The 15,725-nt window shown below is 45.0% G+C and overlaps 2 protein-coding genes and 1 long non-coding RNA gene across 3 annotated transcripts in view; 1 reads left to right on the top strand and 2 right to left on the bottom strand.

Annotated features, from left to right (window-relative positions):
* The window catches only part of LOC134449532 (uncharacterized), a 35,410-nt gene extending 29,013 nt beyond the window's left edge, over positions 1 to 6,397 (bottom strand). The window contains exon 1 of the long non-coding RNA XR_010034972.1: positions 6,299 to 6,397. This is a non-coding gene — a long non-coding RNA (uncharacterized LOC134449532). The remainder of the gene's footprint in view (positions 1 to 6,298) is intronic.
* On the top strand, positions 999 to 8,669 carry s100t (S100 calcium binding protein T). Its single transcript, XM_063199523.1, has 3 exons — positions 999 to 1,092; positions 7,868 to 8,030; positions 8,159 to 8,669. The coding sequence occupies exons 2-3, from the start codon at positions 7,869 to 7,871 to the stop codon at positions 8,333 to 8,335; spliced, it is 339 nt and encodes a 112-aa protein (XP_063055593.1). The 5' UTR covers positions 999 to 1,092; position 7,868; the 3' UTR covers positions 8,336 to 8,669.
* Positions 8,670 to 13,599: 4,930 nt separating this feature from the next.
* Positions 13,600 to 15,725, bottom strand: part of chrnb2 (cholinergic receptor, nicotinic, beta 2) — a 29,828-nt gene continuing 27,702 nt past the window's right edge. Inside the window, exon 8 of the mRNA XM_063198256.1 lies at positions 13,600 to 14,619. Within this exon, the coding sequence (XP_063054326.1) occupies positions 14,467 to 14,619 (153 nt within the window). The 3' untranslated portion in view covers positions 13,600 to 14,466. The remainder of the gene's footprint in view (positions 14,620 to 15,725) is intronic.

The following is a 15,725-nucleotide window of genomic DNA, read 5'->3' as shown; positions in this document are numbered from 1 at the left end:
GATTGGACTTGACAGATTTGAACATGAAAATTAATTTTATCACAGGGAGTTGAAAAGTGTTTTTGGAAATAAGAGGAAATTCAAAAAATCAGTTTGTATCATTGTCAGTCTGTATTAAATGTTATCTCTTTCAATTTTTTTTTATTTTTTAAACATCGGTATCGGTTAATATCGGTTATCGACCAAAACAGCAATATCAATATCGAATATCGGATATCGTATTGGCCAAAATTTTTCACATCGTGCATCCCTAATACATACTGTGTGTACGCGTGTGCCTGTGCCTGTTCCTGTGTCTCTCTTTTTTGTGTAACGCTGTGTGATTCTTTCTCTGTTTGCATGTGTGCGTGTGTGTGTGTGTGTGTATCTGCGTGTGTGCGTGCATGCATGCATGTGTGTGTGTGTGTATCTGCGTGCCTGCATGCGCGTGTGTGTGTGTGTGCGTGTACACGCAGTGAAATACTACAGTACCTGTGGCTGTGAATGTGTCTGCGTAGTTTAGCGGAATGGTGCCGTTTTTAATCATCACTGTCAGTCACTGTGGACACACCATTCAATTAGCGCAGGATTATCACTTGGCCCTCAGTATCAGGTGTGTGGCCTTTAAGGTGAAAGATTGGGCTAAAAACGTCTAACACACACACACATACACACACTGGTGAATACACACACAGAGACACACGCACGCACGTGCCGTGTGCGCATGCACACACACATGCACGCACGCGCACGCACACACACACACACACACACACACACACACACACACACACACACACACACACACACACACACACACACACACACACACACACGTTTCAGAGATCCTGGGCATTCAGGCATGGTTTGTTTACATTTTTACATGAATAGAAAAGTCTTAACATACCATATTTGGAGCATGGCAATTGTTTTTTTTATGTAAACTAAGCATTCTCCCATTAGAATGTACAGGATCTCAAAAAGTGCTTAATAACAAATGTCACCTGGTCTGGTACTGACAAGTGAAGGCAAGAGTGAGCAATATAATGGCATGTTGAAATCGGCAGGAATTCTTAAAATCCGTCTTTGAAGGACAGAATACCAACATACAGAGTATGTATCTCACATTGCTAACTTGTTTGCTCTATTATACTAAAGCGATGTCAGACAACTAGTTTGGCATATCTTTGTTGTCAACAATCCTTTCCTGAGTATAACTTCAGGTCATCTCAAATACTGTAAATACCGTACAATACAACCTTAGCCTTAGTCTCATCATCCTTTGTCTACTATGAATTGATAAACTTTATGTAACACACTTCAAAACTCCTCAAAAGTAAAAGTAACTGGTTGCTAACTCCGAAAGGAATATAACTTTGAAACAAGAACGGACAACACTCTAAGTCAACGGGCAATAAACTTCAGTGAACAGTGACTTGGGTGTCATCCACGAATTGCCCGCTGAGCTGAGACAAAAAGTCAAGTCACAGGAGCCCATCACTTCACCTTTCCTCTTCCAGGTCGGTGACCTCTCATGTTGACGCCATGCGTCAAACACCCATTTCAGCCTCTGGCTAAAACACACTGCACTCACGTTACATGGCCCTGTGTTGTCTTCCTATAGCCCTGGGGCCACTTCAGACCACAGGTTGCCCTGCTTACTCTTCATAGTGTAAAAGTGTAGAAGAGCCATCCGCCATCCGCCATCCAACAGCCGCCCGTCCACCCCTCTCACGTTAAATTTTCATCGATTATTGTTTGACTTATTCATGGCAGTAGTGATCATGTCAGGGCCACAGGATCTGATCCCATCCAGTGGGGTTTAATCATTAAAGGAGAGCTGCTGTACTACACCCCAAACTACAACACATGTCCCGCAAAGGTTGCACTGAAACATTCATGCCAGGCCGAGTCGACGGAAACAAGCAACAAATTCCATGAGTTGATCGGGGAACAGGGTGAAGTGAAGAGGACTTCACACGAAATGAATAGTGCATCATGTCAACCATGGGCGTAATTTCCACGGGGGTTAGGGGGGTTTTGACCCCCCCAGACTTCAAACCCTGACAATATAACCCCCCTTATATAATTGTACAAACCCCCCCCCCCCCTATATAATTACAGTACTTGTCTTGCATGAACAACTTTACCCATTTTATGTAAATAGTGAAAAATGGTTTCGTTCAGTTATGTTTAATCATGTTGTAATGTAACCCCCCCTGCCCCCCTTGGTATTCCCCAAATCTGCGTTAGTTGTGTACATCCAATGGGGGAGGTAGATGGACACTCCCAACTGAGATCGCTCCCGGACGTGTAGTCCCAGGTGTTTCTATCACTCCCGGACGTGTAGTCCCACCCGATTATATTTCACGTATTATCATACACTGCCACATACAAGCAGTTTAGAGTTAGGTTTAGAGTTAAGGTTAGGGTTAGGGTTAGAAACAAAAAACTAACATCAAAAAGATAACTAGCTCCGTTATATGGCGGTGGGATCGATAGTCTGGCTAGTGGGAGCGAGCCGACCGGGGAGCGTCCTGCGTTGGGAGCGACAATCAGGGAATCTCTCAATGGGTAATCCTCTTCTCCACTATCCCAAATTCAAACTGATTAGCGATCAACTTTATCAAGTATTGAGCAATTGTTTTTTTCTACTTTTAACTTGCAATTGCCACATGATCATGCGTGGATGCGTCTTTGGCACAAGAGACATTATTTCCGAGTGTTTTGAGAACCTATTGTACCACTGCCTTTCTGCCTGTCAGTTAGTTATAGCTATTTTATGCTAGGTTACGACAGACAGCTAGTTCAATAACACTGGACGTGGCTGGCTATTTTGGACGTTGATGGCTAGCACTTGGGATATTTACTCCCTCAAACCAACACATTGTTTGTTTTATTTCACGTCATTTAAGTAGTTTTTGGTTACCCCCTGTCCAGTTGCCTGCGTGATTTCCTATGATAGTATCCACTTCAAATGAGAAGCTTGTTCAATGCAGCTGAACCAAAATGCCTGTACGTTTTTTGACACCAATAGTAAACACATCCATTTTAAATAAGATGTATTGTGGCATTATATTTTGTTTTCAAAATCGCATTTGTTGACAACAGCCAAGCGATTACAGTTTGTTTCGCCAGTGAAGTAATGAAGAGAGAGACACGAGAGAGGGTTGGGGAGACAAGGGGTTCCTTCCTCGCGTGACACTATGCGTGGCTGTGCTTGGAGTGAGACAGAGGAGGTCCTCTCAATATTTTTGTCGCCACTGTTAAAAAAAAACAACAACAGTCAATTGTATAAATAATGGGTATGGGATATTATGTAGCCAGCAGGCTACTTTAATTTCTACCACAGCAACTTTCTTCTGATCATATGATTAACAACATGGCGAACAGCAGACAAGAGATCCTATTTGTGCAGCATCCTGATTAGTGATTGATGGTTGGGATATGTCATTCATATTTGGCACTGCATCAAAGATTTTATCAACCATCTCTGACTGTAGCTTTCTTCTGATCATATGAATTAGGCCTACTAAGCAAAGGGTAGGAATGTTTTTAATTAATTAATTCATTCATTCATTAACTCATCTTTGCTTTATTGCTATATGCCACATTACAAATGGAGATTTTCTGACAGCTTGACTTTAGCCTGATTGGGAAAATGCATTCTCTAAAACTCTGATGTGAGTTTGCTGCCAAGCCATTTGAACATTAACTGAGGTTTTTTTTATATCAGGTTCAAAAACTTGATTGTGCAGGTCACCAAAGAGAGATCCAAGGCCAAGGAGGTACAGGTGATCAGAGAGAGACGGGTGTCCAGAGAGAGAGAGAGAGAAGGAGGTGACAAAGGAGGTGAACCAGTTCAAGAGATAGAGTATGAAGGTGTCAGAGGAGGTGCAGCATTTGAAGGAGAGAGAGGCAACGGAGGAGATGTAGCAGTTGAGCAACAGAAAGGAGGTGATGGAGGAAGTGCATCAGTTGAAGACAGAGGGAGAGAACGAGGCGAAGGAGAATCGGATGACCAAAAACAGGGAGAGAGAGTACAGAGAGAGACAGCGCAGGAGGCACAAATGACCAGGTAACATACATAACTGTACATGCAAATACTGAAGAAAACTGTTTAGCCATTTAATTCATTTAGATGGAAATCTTGACCCCCCCAATTGTCAGCATAAAGTTACGCCCTTGATGTCAACAACAAATAAATAAACAATAGGGCTGTAACGATATTGGATCGAACTGAGAAATTGCGATACTCAGAGTCATGATACTCTATCGTGATGTAAGGAGGCAGTATCGTGATATGCCCTTTCAACGTTTTATAATCCTTCATTCCAGAAAACAAGCATATGATTCGATGTGATAATGCTCTCAAGCTTCAAATTAGATGCATTTCAGAGATCGTGGGGTCAACCGTAGGTCAAAATCGTGATAAATCGAATTGTGAGTTGAGTGTATCGTTACAGCCCTAATAAACAAGCAAACAAAAGGGTCCCTGGATGAGAGACAGTAGATTTATGTACTGTACTATATGGCAGACAAGATGTCTGTACGGTAGGTCTCAAAACTGTCTCTGGTTTCTTGTCGCTTCTTCCTTTGCACAGTAAATCCTGCCATCAGGAATTATAAAGGGCATAAATGCAAAACCTTCACATGGATGCACACACACACACTCCCTAAACACACACACTCAGTACACACACACGCACGCATGCACGCCCGCACGCCCGCACACGCACACGCACACACACACACACACACACACATCTCAGAGAGATAATGAAAAGTTGTAACTGAGAAGCCTCTCCATTGTCTCTTGACTAGTGCTCTCTAACATAAACACACAGGACAATGCACACATACACACACACAGAACTAAACACATATACTGTCACATATCACCCCCTCCACACACACACACACACACACACACAAACACACATCACACATCTACCACCATCCCACCCCCACACCCGAGATCGTCAACCACTCTACACACGCACACACACGCACACACGCACACACACACGCACACACGCACACACACACGCACACGCACACACACACAAACACTTTCAGAGCTGTACCATTATTAAGTTATGGAAACAAAGACACTACCATGTTGCCTATCCATGCCTAATAAATGAAAGACAAGAGCTAAATTGGTCTGACATGACACGACATCCTTACTTACCAAGTGTGTGTGTATGTGTGTGTGTGTGTTATGTGTCTGTGTAATGTATATGTGTATGCTTGTATCGCGTGCGTGCGTGCGTGCACGCGCCCGCGTGTGTGCACGCATGCATGCATCCGACCATGGCTTTACTAGTACCCATGGTTTTACCATACTATGTCATGGTTACTCTAAGTACTCTGAACCAACCATAGTATTACTATGGCTTATCCATGGTTATTTGGGTAACCATGAAAACCGTGGTTCCTGACCATGGTTTAACCATGACCATAGTCACAAACCATGCTAAAAAAAACATGGTTAATTGTGGGTTTTGTGGTTACCCTAAAAACATAAATATTGGTGGGCAGCCGTGGTGTAATGGTTAGGGAGTTGGCCCGAACATCCCTGAGTTGCAGGTTCAAATCCCACCCTTACTTCTCCTTAAACCTCCATCCATGACTGAAGTGCACTTGAGCAAGGCACCTAACCCCACATTGCTCCAAGGACTATCACCAAGACACACTTAAGATAAAAAAGTGTCAGCTAAGTGTAATTTAATTAATAACTATAACCTATGGTTTCAGAGTAAAACCATGGTTAATTTTCATCAGGGTGTAGTTAAATCATAGTGAAACCATGATTAAACCATAGTCACCATAGTCATAGTGAACCATGCTCAAAAAAACATGACAACCATGATTTACCATGGGTCATTTTCGTAAGGGATGCGTGCTTGCGTGTGTGTATGCACGCATGCATGCGTGTGGTTGCGGCGTCCATGTGTGCCAATTAGTCTAAAACCTTGTTTATTACCACAAAGCCTATGTGATGCGTATATACTGTGCCGAAGGAGATGACACCCAACGTGGTCCACATCTGCTTATATGTAAATATTTTAGTCTACCTGTGTCAAGAAAAAGAAAGGCGACAACAGGTGGGCAAGGGAAGGAAGGTAGGGTGGGTGGGGAGATGTTTAGGCAGATGGACAGATAGAAGAATAGATGAATGAAGTGATGGAGGGAGAGAGAGAGGGAGGAAGAGAGAGATAGAGAGGAAAAAAAGAGAAGAGGGAGGGAGGGATGAGTGTCAGTGGGAGGAGAGAAAGGAGTATATAAGTTGGGGCCCTTCTCCTCAGCTCCTTACCAGCCTTTGCCTCTCTCTGCAATCTCTCCTTTTTCTCTGGAACAGAAGAGCAACCCACCACCAACCGTCAGGTAAGGAGGAGCGGACCGACTCTCTATGCCTATAAGGAAGGGGGGGACAAAGATGGAGAACAAAAAAAACAAATGTCAGAAGGATGACAAAGAAGAGATGGATCAAAACACAGACAGAAATAGAAGAAGAAACAATGCCAAACAAAACAAAAATGTCTGCCTAGGATGTGAGAGACAGACAATTCTCATCCCGTAATTTCATCTCAGAGCTGGTGTAAACAGCATTTGGTTATGCATGCGGTAAACTGGAGTAGCGGTGTACTGTAGAGTGGGCAGGGATAGCAGGACATGAGAGTAGAAGACTGCTAGCAGCAGCTCTCATCTTCCTAATTAGTGTTGTTGGGTCATGTGTGTAGTAGACTCTTAGTGCAGATGGGGTCACCAGCGGGTCTATTCACTATTTGCTTAAAACGCTCAACTACATCATAACTATTGCTACGACAGTACCGAGAGCCTTAAGTAGCAGATTACGACATAGCCATTACAATGTTTGTGTCAGTAAGGTTATAACATAGGCTCTGCGCTAGGGGCTGAGCAGAAAGAGGCCAGGTAGGCCGTGAAGTATACCTTTTACCTTATACTGCATCCTTCTACTGACTGTGTGTCCTTTTCGTTTTGCGACTATGTTTCACTTTGCGAGTCTGTATATCCCCATGCCGATTTTCAATTCTGTTGATGGGATGGGTAGTTGGAGTGTTGACAGGGCTGGATGGGGGAGCCCATTTACAATTTAATGAGAAGCTTGTTTGTCATCAGAGTGGCAATGAGAGTCTGCCTGTCTGTGCTAGATTTGATCCGACGGTGATCTTTACCCTTGTGCAAGCTACTCCGCTTCCTCGCACTTCAATCAGCTGCGCACTGCACTCCCCTGTACTTGGCCTGAGACGGTGTCTCCTTTCTCTCTCTCTCTCTCTCTCTCTCTCTCTCTCTCTCTCTCTCTCTCTCTCTCTCTCCTTTCATTTGCTGTGTGCATCTCAATTCCCCTTCACTGAGGGGGCGGTGGATGCAAGCTATAGGCTGCCTATCTGAAGATCCAGTGATGATCACGGATAAGGAATGTGTGGAGAGGAGAAGGAAGTGATGGGTAGATTAAGATAGTGAGACAGAGAGTGGGGAATAGAGAAAGATAGGGAGAGGGATATGTGACAGAGAGGAGGTGTTTGGAGAGGGAGAGAGAGGGAGGGGGGGGGAGTGTGGGATTACCTTAATTTCCTGTCTTTGGCTGAAAGGGAGATTTTCACCTGTCTGATGTTTCACTCTTATTAGATTAATGTGTTTTGGATTTAAGTGGAACCAAAGGGGAACGCATTTCTTCCATACACGTTTAAACATTATTTTCATGTTTTGCAAACACAGTGTAAGGATGTTAGATCAGTTGGTCTTTTTTTTAGAATTGACTTCAGGCACTTATGTCTTACTTTGGTGGCTTGACACAGAGGCACAAATACTCACCTTTAGCCTACTTACTTTTTGTTTTTGTTTGTTTGTCGCCTTGTAGAATGAGCGGATTCAACCCCGAAAATGCTTCCACCCTTGAGAACGCCATGCAGCTGATGATCCAGACCTTCCACAAGTACTCTGGCGACGAGGGCGACAAGTACACCCTCAGCAAAGCCGAGCTCAAAGAGATGCTCACAACAGAGCTGGGCAGCTACCTCGGGGTAAGGGCAGACGATGTGTAATTAACTAATAACATGTTAATTTCTATTAACACACTTTTAATTTCATTTTATGTTTATATTTCACATTGTGTCTAACTCTAACCTACTGTTTCATTGCGTCGTCACAGCACGCCAAGGACCAAGACGCCGTAGAAAAGGTCATGGGCGACCTCGACTCGAATGGCGACGGAGAGGTCGACTTCACCGAGTTCATCATTCTCGTTGGGGCACTCACCGTAGCCTGTAACGACTTCTTCCTCGAGTACCACCAAGACGACAAGAAGGCACCCGCCAAGAAGGATTAAAATGTAAAATAAATAACCATCAACTCAGTCTTTTTATGTTAAAACAACATGACACGTTTGAAGTAGAGGATGTGGAGAGAGAAGGGTAGGCCTGCCAGGTCGTGGTTTTGACCATCATACACTTACATCAGTGGCTCAAGGAAAGTTCATGGTATGTGAGCTGCTGGGAGAAGCGACGTTAGCTGCTAGACATCCAAAAGCAAATTTGCTTGGTAGTTTTGAAGGATGAAATGTTTAGGAAATTAAATGTCAATGACGGTCATTGTTGACTTTGTGAATATTTTCTTTTGCTTTTCATTCGTTTTTAACCTATTCATTTGTTAATTTAACCAACTTCTCGTCAAAATAATAAAATATAAAAGTTCCAGTCAAGCGTCAAGTGTGATTTCTGGATTGAAGAACAGCAGTGCGCGAGGTGGAATGCACGAGACTTATTTTAGCGCTAGGTGGCGGTGTTCGACTACTGATCCTCCACTTCATTTAATTTTTACTGGCACGCAATAATTTCTGGGCCCATTGCTTTTAGGCCAGTGTTTTTCAACCTTTTTGAGCCAAGGCACACCTTTTTCGAGGACAAAATGCCATGACACACCAACCGTTATAAATGCTAATTGAAAATAAAACCCTATTGCCTATTAAAAATGTCATTCTATAGTTTTCTATATTAACTTCCAAGGAACGTTGTGACCAAAGGCACGTAATCTAATCCAATTTCACCGGCATTCAATCCAACTTAATTTAAATGTTTAACTATGAGCCTAATCTGTCAGATCAAAGAAGTTTATATGTGCTTATAATTCACCGGCTCACTTTGTGATGATGTCTTTCTGATATCTGCTGTAAGAAAGAGCATTAGGGCCTACATGCAGAAATGAATTCTTTCGACTCTAATCTTTGATTAAGAGTATTCAGGGATTAACTACCTGTTTAAATACACAACCAGTAAACAAACAAATAAACATATAGTGAACACACAGGCACGCGTCATCTGTAAAAGTGCAATTAATACCCATCCTCAGTAGAAATGTTTACTCACTTTAAGTGATGTTCAATTAACATAATTTGCACACATTTACACACACACTCTCTTTCTCTCACACATACACACACACACACACGCTGTGAAAAAAAGATACTGAGTCATTGGCTTTCATAGTTTCTACTCTTTATTAGATTGGCTAAGCAGTTGTGAGGGCAGAGTTAAGGGGCGCACTGTCTGTCTTATTTTTATCCACTGTTAGTCACAGTCAGCAGAGAAAGAGAGTGAGGTAGAGACAGAGAAAAGAGAGATGGAGATGGAGAGAGGGCTTGGAGAGGGAGAGAGATTAGTTAGAAAGATGGGAAGACAAAGAGACTGAGACAGAGAGAGAGACAGACAGACAGAAAGTGAGACAAAGACGGACAGGAGTCAAGGATAGAGATAGAGGGAGAGAGAGAGAGGCAGAGTGACACAGGACTGTAAGGTGAAGAAGAGGGAGTGTTCTCCCACGAAGCTCCAAAAGCATGAAGCAAAACCTGTTAATTTTCCATCGTCTTCTGCAAGCCACAATTTCTTAATTAATCTATAATCCAGTAGTCATTTTCAAAATTTAACCCCACAATGGTTGTGTATATCAGTAATGTGCCGGCATTGGTGTCCCGTAGCTAGGCAAACCCCCTTCAACATACACTGCAGCACTCCCTTTCACCTACACAGTAATCAGTTCAATAAAGACGCTTTTGCACACCTCTGTAGTTGGGCAGGTGCGTAGGATGTTATCCCAGCCGGGTTGTCAGTCAAGTGAAAAGAAATCCCGCACACTGTCCATTCCACCAACAAATTTTAATGCAACGTTTCGGTCATCCGACCTTCTTCAGGTAAACTTTACCTGAAGAAGGTCGTATGACCTACACAGTAATGCAACAGCGATGGTGTGCCATTGCCCAGTACACCTCCTCTACCATATTCTCCAGTAGGCCTATTCCTTCCACCCTACCATATAAACTAGTAACAGTGTGTGCAGTCTACCTTGTTCCCTCAATACATCAGAGACAGTGTCCAGTACACCTAATACTTCACCATATTCACCAGTATCCCCCACCCCCAGCCGCCCATGCTAGCACACCAGGTACCAGTAATGGTGCATTCGGGGCCACTGTGGCGCGGCACACTACATTTGGGCTTGCATACCCACCCACGGGGACCCCGGTTTGAGTCCGGCCGGGGTCATTTCACAATCCTCCTCTGTCTCTCTGTCCCATTCGCTTCCTGTCACCATCTTCGACTGCCCTGTGAAATAAAGGCATAAAAAACAGTAATGGTGCATTCTTTTGAAACTCGGTAGTACTCGGAAACCCCGGCCTCCGCCTCAGGAAAGTGCAATAGAATGGGTACTCAAATCGGGCTCCCGAAACACAAACTCGGAGCAGCTCAGTGTACCCAGAGTTCGTTTAACATTGTTTTTTCAGACATGTGTGTTGCGATAGAACGCATTTACAACGGTTGTCGGAAGAACAAACTCGGGTCTACCAACAGCCGAGTTTCAAAAGAATGAGCCATAACGGTGTGTCATTGGCCAGCTTCTGTCTGAAGCACACTGTGTGCCAGCATCATCGGGCTCATCTGCACAAGGTGAGCCGACTGGAGTGCTGCCATTGCTGCATGAGATGCCAGCAGGAGTGAGCAAGGGCACTATTCTAAATTGTGGGGCCTCTAAAAATAGAAATGATTAGACATGGGCCCACATCCAAACCCATACCTTAGTGATGTACTATGTGGGGACTAGGGTTGCAACCTCTGTCTGACAAAAAAAACCTGGACATTTAAAACTCAATTGCCCTTTTTGCTTGTATGCAATGTCCTCCTTCATCTAGGAAAGTACATATTTTTTCCTGGACAATCAGGAAAAACCTGGACAGGTGGCAACACTAGTGGGGAGCACTGGAAATCCTGTGTGATCCTGATCTTATCTGTAACGCTGGGTGTGTGTGGTGCTATGTGTTGTGGCCTGGCATTAGACTGAGGGGAGGAGAGGGGTACAAGGGTGGCCTGTGTGGGAAGGTGTCTGAGGGAGGCTGTTGTGAGGAAGGATGGAAGAAAAGATGGAGGGAAGGAAGGATGGAGGGAGGATGGACTGGAGGTATGGTTGGCTGGCTGGCTGTGGAACTGATGTGATGGGAGCGACTGCATATAGACACAGGATGCCCAGTCAGCTATCTCAGCATTACATCATTATAACGGCTACGCCTCACTGTCGCCTGTGTAGGTGGCTTGTGTATGGTGGAAGAACTACCCAAAAAAACAGCTCAAAGTGCAAAGAATATTTTTTCCCTTTTTTGATAATGAAAATCATCCGACATCATACTCAGTATAGCAAGGGCACAATGTTATGGTCAGAGCCTCATCACTTAAGAACTCTGTTGAAGAGGAGCCGCAGGATCAAGACAGACATACATGAAGCATGAAACAAGAAAGAGATACAGGTAAAGAGAGAGAGAGAGAGGGGGGGGGAAGAGAGAGGGGCGAAAGAGAGGTGAAAAAAATGTGAACCAGATACAATGTAATATTCTGAATATCTGAACCTATAGGGCAACAGAGACACATTTTAATCAGATGTTTTCACTTCATGTTGTAGGCCTAAATTTCAACCAATAATATTCTCTTGGCCAATAATAGTAATAAAAACAGTCATCATACTCAAACCAAAGGCAAAAGAACTAGCATGTAGACCTAGTTGTAGGCTATATGGAGAGGCAGCTGCAGGGGACAGGTGAGGCAACTATAGTCAACAGCACATGGGTCTCTCAGTCTGGGTCTCTCTCCACTCCAAGCACTGTTGCTATGGAAACACTCTCCCCAATGGTGCTCAGGCCACATGTACAAATGAGTAGTAAGCCACATGAACCCAGTAATCATCAACATGTTTGTGTGTGTGTGTGTGTGTGTGTGTGTGTGTGTGTGTGTGTGTGTGTGTGTGTGTGTGTGTGTGTGTGTGTGTGTGTGTGTGTGTGTGTGTGTGTGTGTGTGTGTGTGTGTGTGTGTGTGTGTCGTGTGCCATGTGCACTTGCCACATGAGTGCATTAATAAACACATACCTATGTACGTACGTATGTATGTGAGCGGTTCATGTTTATGTCATGTGACGGACCACAGATGGGCCCTATAGTAATTGCTCACCTTTTCAAAGGCCAACACAAACAGCACAAGGGATAGGAGGCACAAGGAGAGAGAGGAGAGGAGAGGAGAGGAGAGGAGAGGAGAGGAAAGGAGAGGAGAGGAGAGGAGAGAAGAGGAGAGATGAGAGGAGAGGACAGGAGAGGAGAGGACAGGAGAGGAGAGAAGAGGAGAGGGGAGGACTGGAGGGGAGGGTAGAGGAGAGGAGAGGGGAGGGGAGTAGAGGAGAGGAGAGGAGAGGAGAGGAGAGGAGAGGAGAGGGGAGGAGAGGAGAGGAGAGAAGAGGAGAGGAGAGGAGGGGAGAGGAAAGGAGAGGAGTGTAGAGGAGAGGAGAGGAGAGGAGAGGAGAGGAGAGGAGAGGAGATCAGAGGGGAGGAGAGCAGAGGAGAGGCGAGGAGAGGAGAGGAGAGGAGTGGTGAGGAGAGGAGAAGTGAGGAGAGGAGGGGAGAGGAAATGAGAGGAGGGGAGGAGAGGAAAGGAGAGGAGAAGAGGAGAGGTGAGGAGGGGAGAGGAGAGGAGAGGAGAGGAGAGGAGAGGGGAGGAGAGGAGAGGAGAGAAGAGGAGAGGAGAAGAGAAGAGGCCCAATTACACGAGAGGCAATGGAGAGAATGTAAGGGACAAAAGGTGAGAGGAAGGCCACAAAAAAGAACAGAAAAAAAGAAAGGGGGAAAGAAACAGTACCCTATGAATAAAAGATGGACGGAAATGAGAGGAGAGTGGTAGAGGAGGAGGGAAGACCTGGGCAACAACAGCAGCACAGTTTCAGTGGGATCTGCCTGTGAGTGAGGCACTGTAACGTAGCTGCACGCTGTAGCTGGCTCCCACAGTATCCGCCATCTTGGCGCGAAGCCTCCAGTCTCTCGGAGGAAAGGGGATACAACCTTACTGCTCCAGTTACTGCCTAGTCGTCTTCCTTCCTTCCCTCCGTACACAGTTTCAAAAAATCAACTGCATTTTCACAGGGATTCAGCACGTCAAAACAAAACAATTCAAACACATTTGAAACTGTCACACATGGTTTCTGGTCGTCCTCTTAGACTTGCTTCACCCGTTATTGCCTAGCACTTCACTTACCATCTCCTTCAAACAAACTTTATTTTTTTTGCAACCCCATCCCCCAACCCCCACCTGTGTGAGCCATGTATCTGTTATTCTGTACTGTCCCCTAGTGGGGGTGTATGTCATTGTGGCTTCCGTGTGTTATAACTGGTGTGGTACAATAATGATCACATTCCTGTTATGCTTTTATAGAATCATACGTTACTGCGTCAAAAGAAAACATACTATAGACATCCTGACCCTCTGTGTGCAACCATGAAATAATATGGATCCTATACATGTCAGACACAATAGTGTGATATGGTACTAGACTATTGTAAAATATAGTTAGCTGGTCGTCTTTAGGTAAGTGACTTTTTAGAAAGTAAAAGCAAAATATAATAGGTACATATTTTTTTATCCTTTTTTCAAGTCTTTGTGATTGACAGTCTTGAGAGCCAATCACGAGTCTTCCATCAAAGCCTGAAGATCAGTCGCAGTCAAGCGATTGGGTGGTTGATTGTTGGTGAGTGTCTGTTTGCAGAATGCTGACTGACCAGAAGAGCAAAGTAAACAAGTGTGCCCTCTCTCCCTGATTGGCTTGTGCTGTGTGTCACTCAAAAGGGAGGAGAGAGGGGATTGGAGGGAGCTTCCCCTAATGCGCCGAGGTCTCTCAGAGCAGAGGAGGCATCCACTTGTTTCCTCTCGTTTTTTTTTGTTTGCTCAAAAGCAGTTTCCATACGAAAGAAGTTTGCATATGAACCCAACCACTGAGTTTCTTACAGTCAGGCCTATTGGTTTTGATAAAAAGGTCAAAAAGTCGTCTGAATGCTTCCACACTCCCCCACGCTCAGCCCCTCCCTCCTCCTCCCCCTTCGTCCTTCCTGACGCGCCACTGGCGGCGGGTGGCGTCCGTCAGCACAACGGGACGCGTGGTTGGTCAGCCAGGATTGTGGGTCATGACCTTAACGGTGGCGTTCTGGAAGAGGGGCTGCAGGAACATGCCCACCGTGCCAAAGACGCACACAAACACAAAGATCCACAGGAAGAGGCGGTCGATCACCATGGCAACGTACTTCCAATCCTCGCTCACCTGCGCATGGGAGACACAGAGGAAACAGAGTCAGACACACAGCAGGGAACAGGAAGTGTAGACAATATTTAACTCATTAAAAATATCAGCAATGTGAAAATAATAATCAAAGAATGTAAATACGCAAACGCTGTAGCCCCTCAATGCACGTCGTACCTCCAGTGGCACGCTGTAATGGTCATTGAAAAGTTAAGTAGCATAGTACAGCACTGCTATGACATAACACGGGGCCTTTAGCAATGCACTATGACTTGGTCATTGCCATTCTGGTGAAAGCAAGGGCGGTTTGTAGGAAACACTTGATTTGATTTTTCACTCATACGCCAACCCAGGTGAGTGAAAAAAAGAAAAAAGAAACCAGTGATCTTTATCCTTGGAGTAGAGCACAGAGCACACCTATTACACGTAGTCTAGCAAGCAGAAGAGAAGAGAAATTGGTGCAATAGTAGAGTAGTTGTGGTGAAGATACATTGGGTGAGGAGTGGGGGTGTGGTGAGTGGTAAAGAAACTAACCAGGATGATGTGACCTGAATCAAAATGAGGCCACCAACTGGCTGATAAACCAATTGAGGAGAGGAGAGGAGAGGAGAGGAGAGGAGAGGAGAAGAGAGCGTTCAGGAGAAGAGGAGAGGAGAGGAGAGGAGATGTGTGGAGAGGAGAGGAGAGGAGAGGAGATGAGAGGGGAGGAGAGGAGAGGAGAGGATAGGAAAGGAGTGGACAGAGGAGGAGAGGAGAGGACATGAGAGAAGAATAGAGGAGAGAGCAGAGAAGAGGAGAAGACAGGAGAAGAGAGGAGAGAGCAAAGGAGAGCAGAGGAGAAGACAGGAGAGGAGAAGACAGTGGAGGAGATGAAGGGAGAAGACAAGAGAGGAGAGGAGCCAAGGAGGACAATGGAAAAAAAGGAGTGAGATCAAATGAGACTGTGGAAAAGGAGGAGGAGAGAGAGAGAGGAAGAGAGAGAGAGAGCAGAGGTGAGAGGAGGTTAATATGAGCAGGGACTGGATTCCAGCACAGCACGCTGATGAGGGGAGACAACAGGGGAGCCTGCTCCGTAACCCTGGCGATGAGAGCAAGGGGGGTCGGCATGGTAACAGTTCTCGTAACCA

The sequence above is a fragment of the Engraulis encrasicolus genome, chromosome 5 (genome assembly GCF_034702125.1).
Source record: "Engraulis encrasicolus isolate BLACKSEA-1 chromosome 5, IST_EnEncr_1.0, whole genome shotgun sequence".
Taxonomy (NCBI): Eukaryota; Metazoa; Chordata; class Actinopteri; order Clupeiformes; family Engraulidae; genus Engraulis; species Engraulis encrasicolus.
The sequence above is the reverse complement of the archived record's forward strand: the minus strand, read 5'-3'. Positions and strand labels throughout refer to the sequence as shown.

What these genes read in the sequence shown, in the direction of transcription:
- s100t (XM_063199523.1), top strand. Translation starts at nt 7,869, where the DNA reads ATGAGCGGATTCAACCCCGAAAATGCTTCCACCCTTGAGAACGCCATG. An exon ending in AGCTGGGCAGCTACCTCGGG is followed by an intron (nt 8,031 to 8,158) that starts GTAAGGGCAGAC and finishes GCGTCGTCACAG; the next exon opens with CACGCCAAGGACCAAGACGC.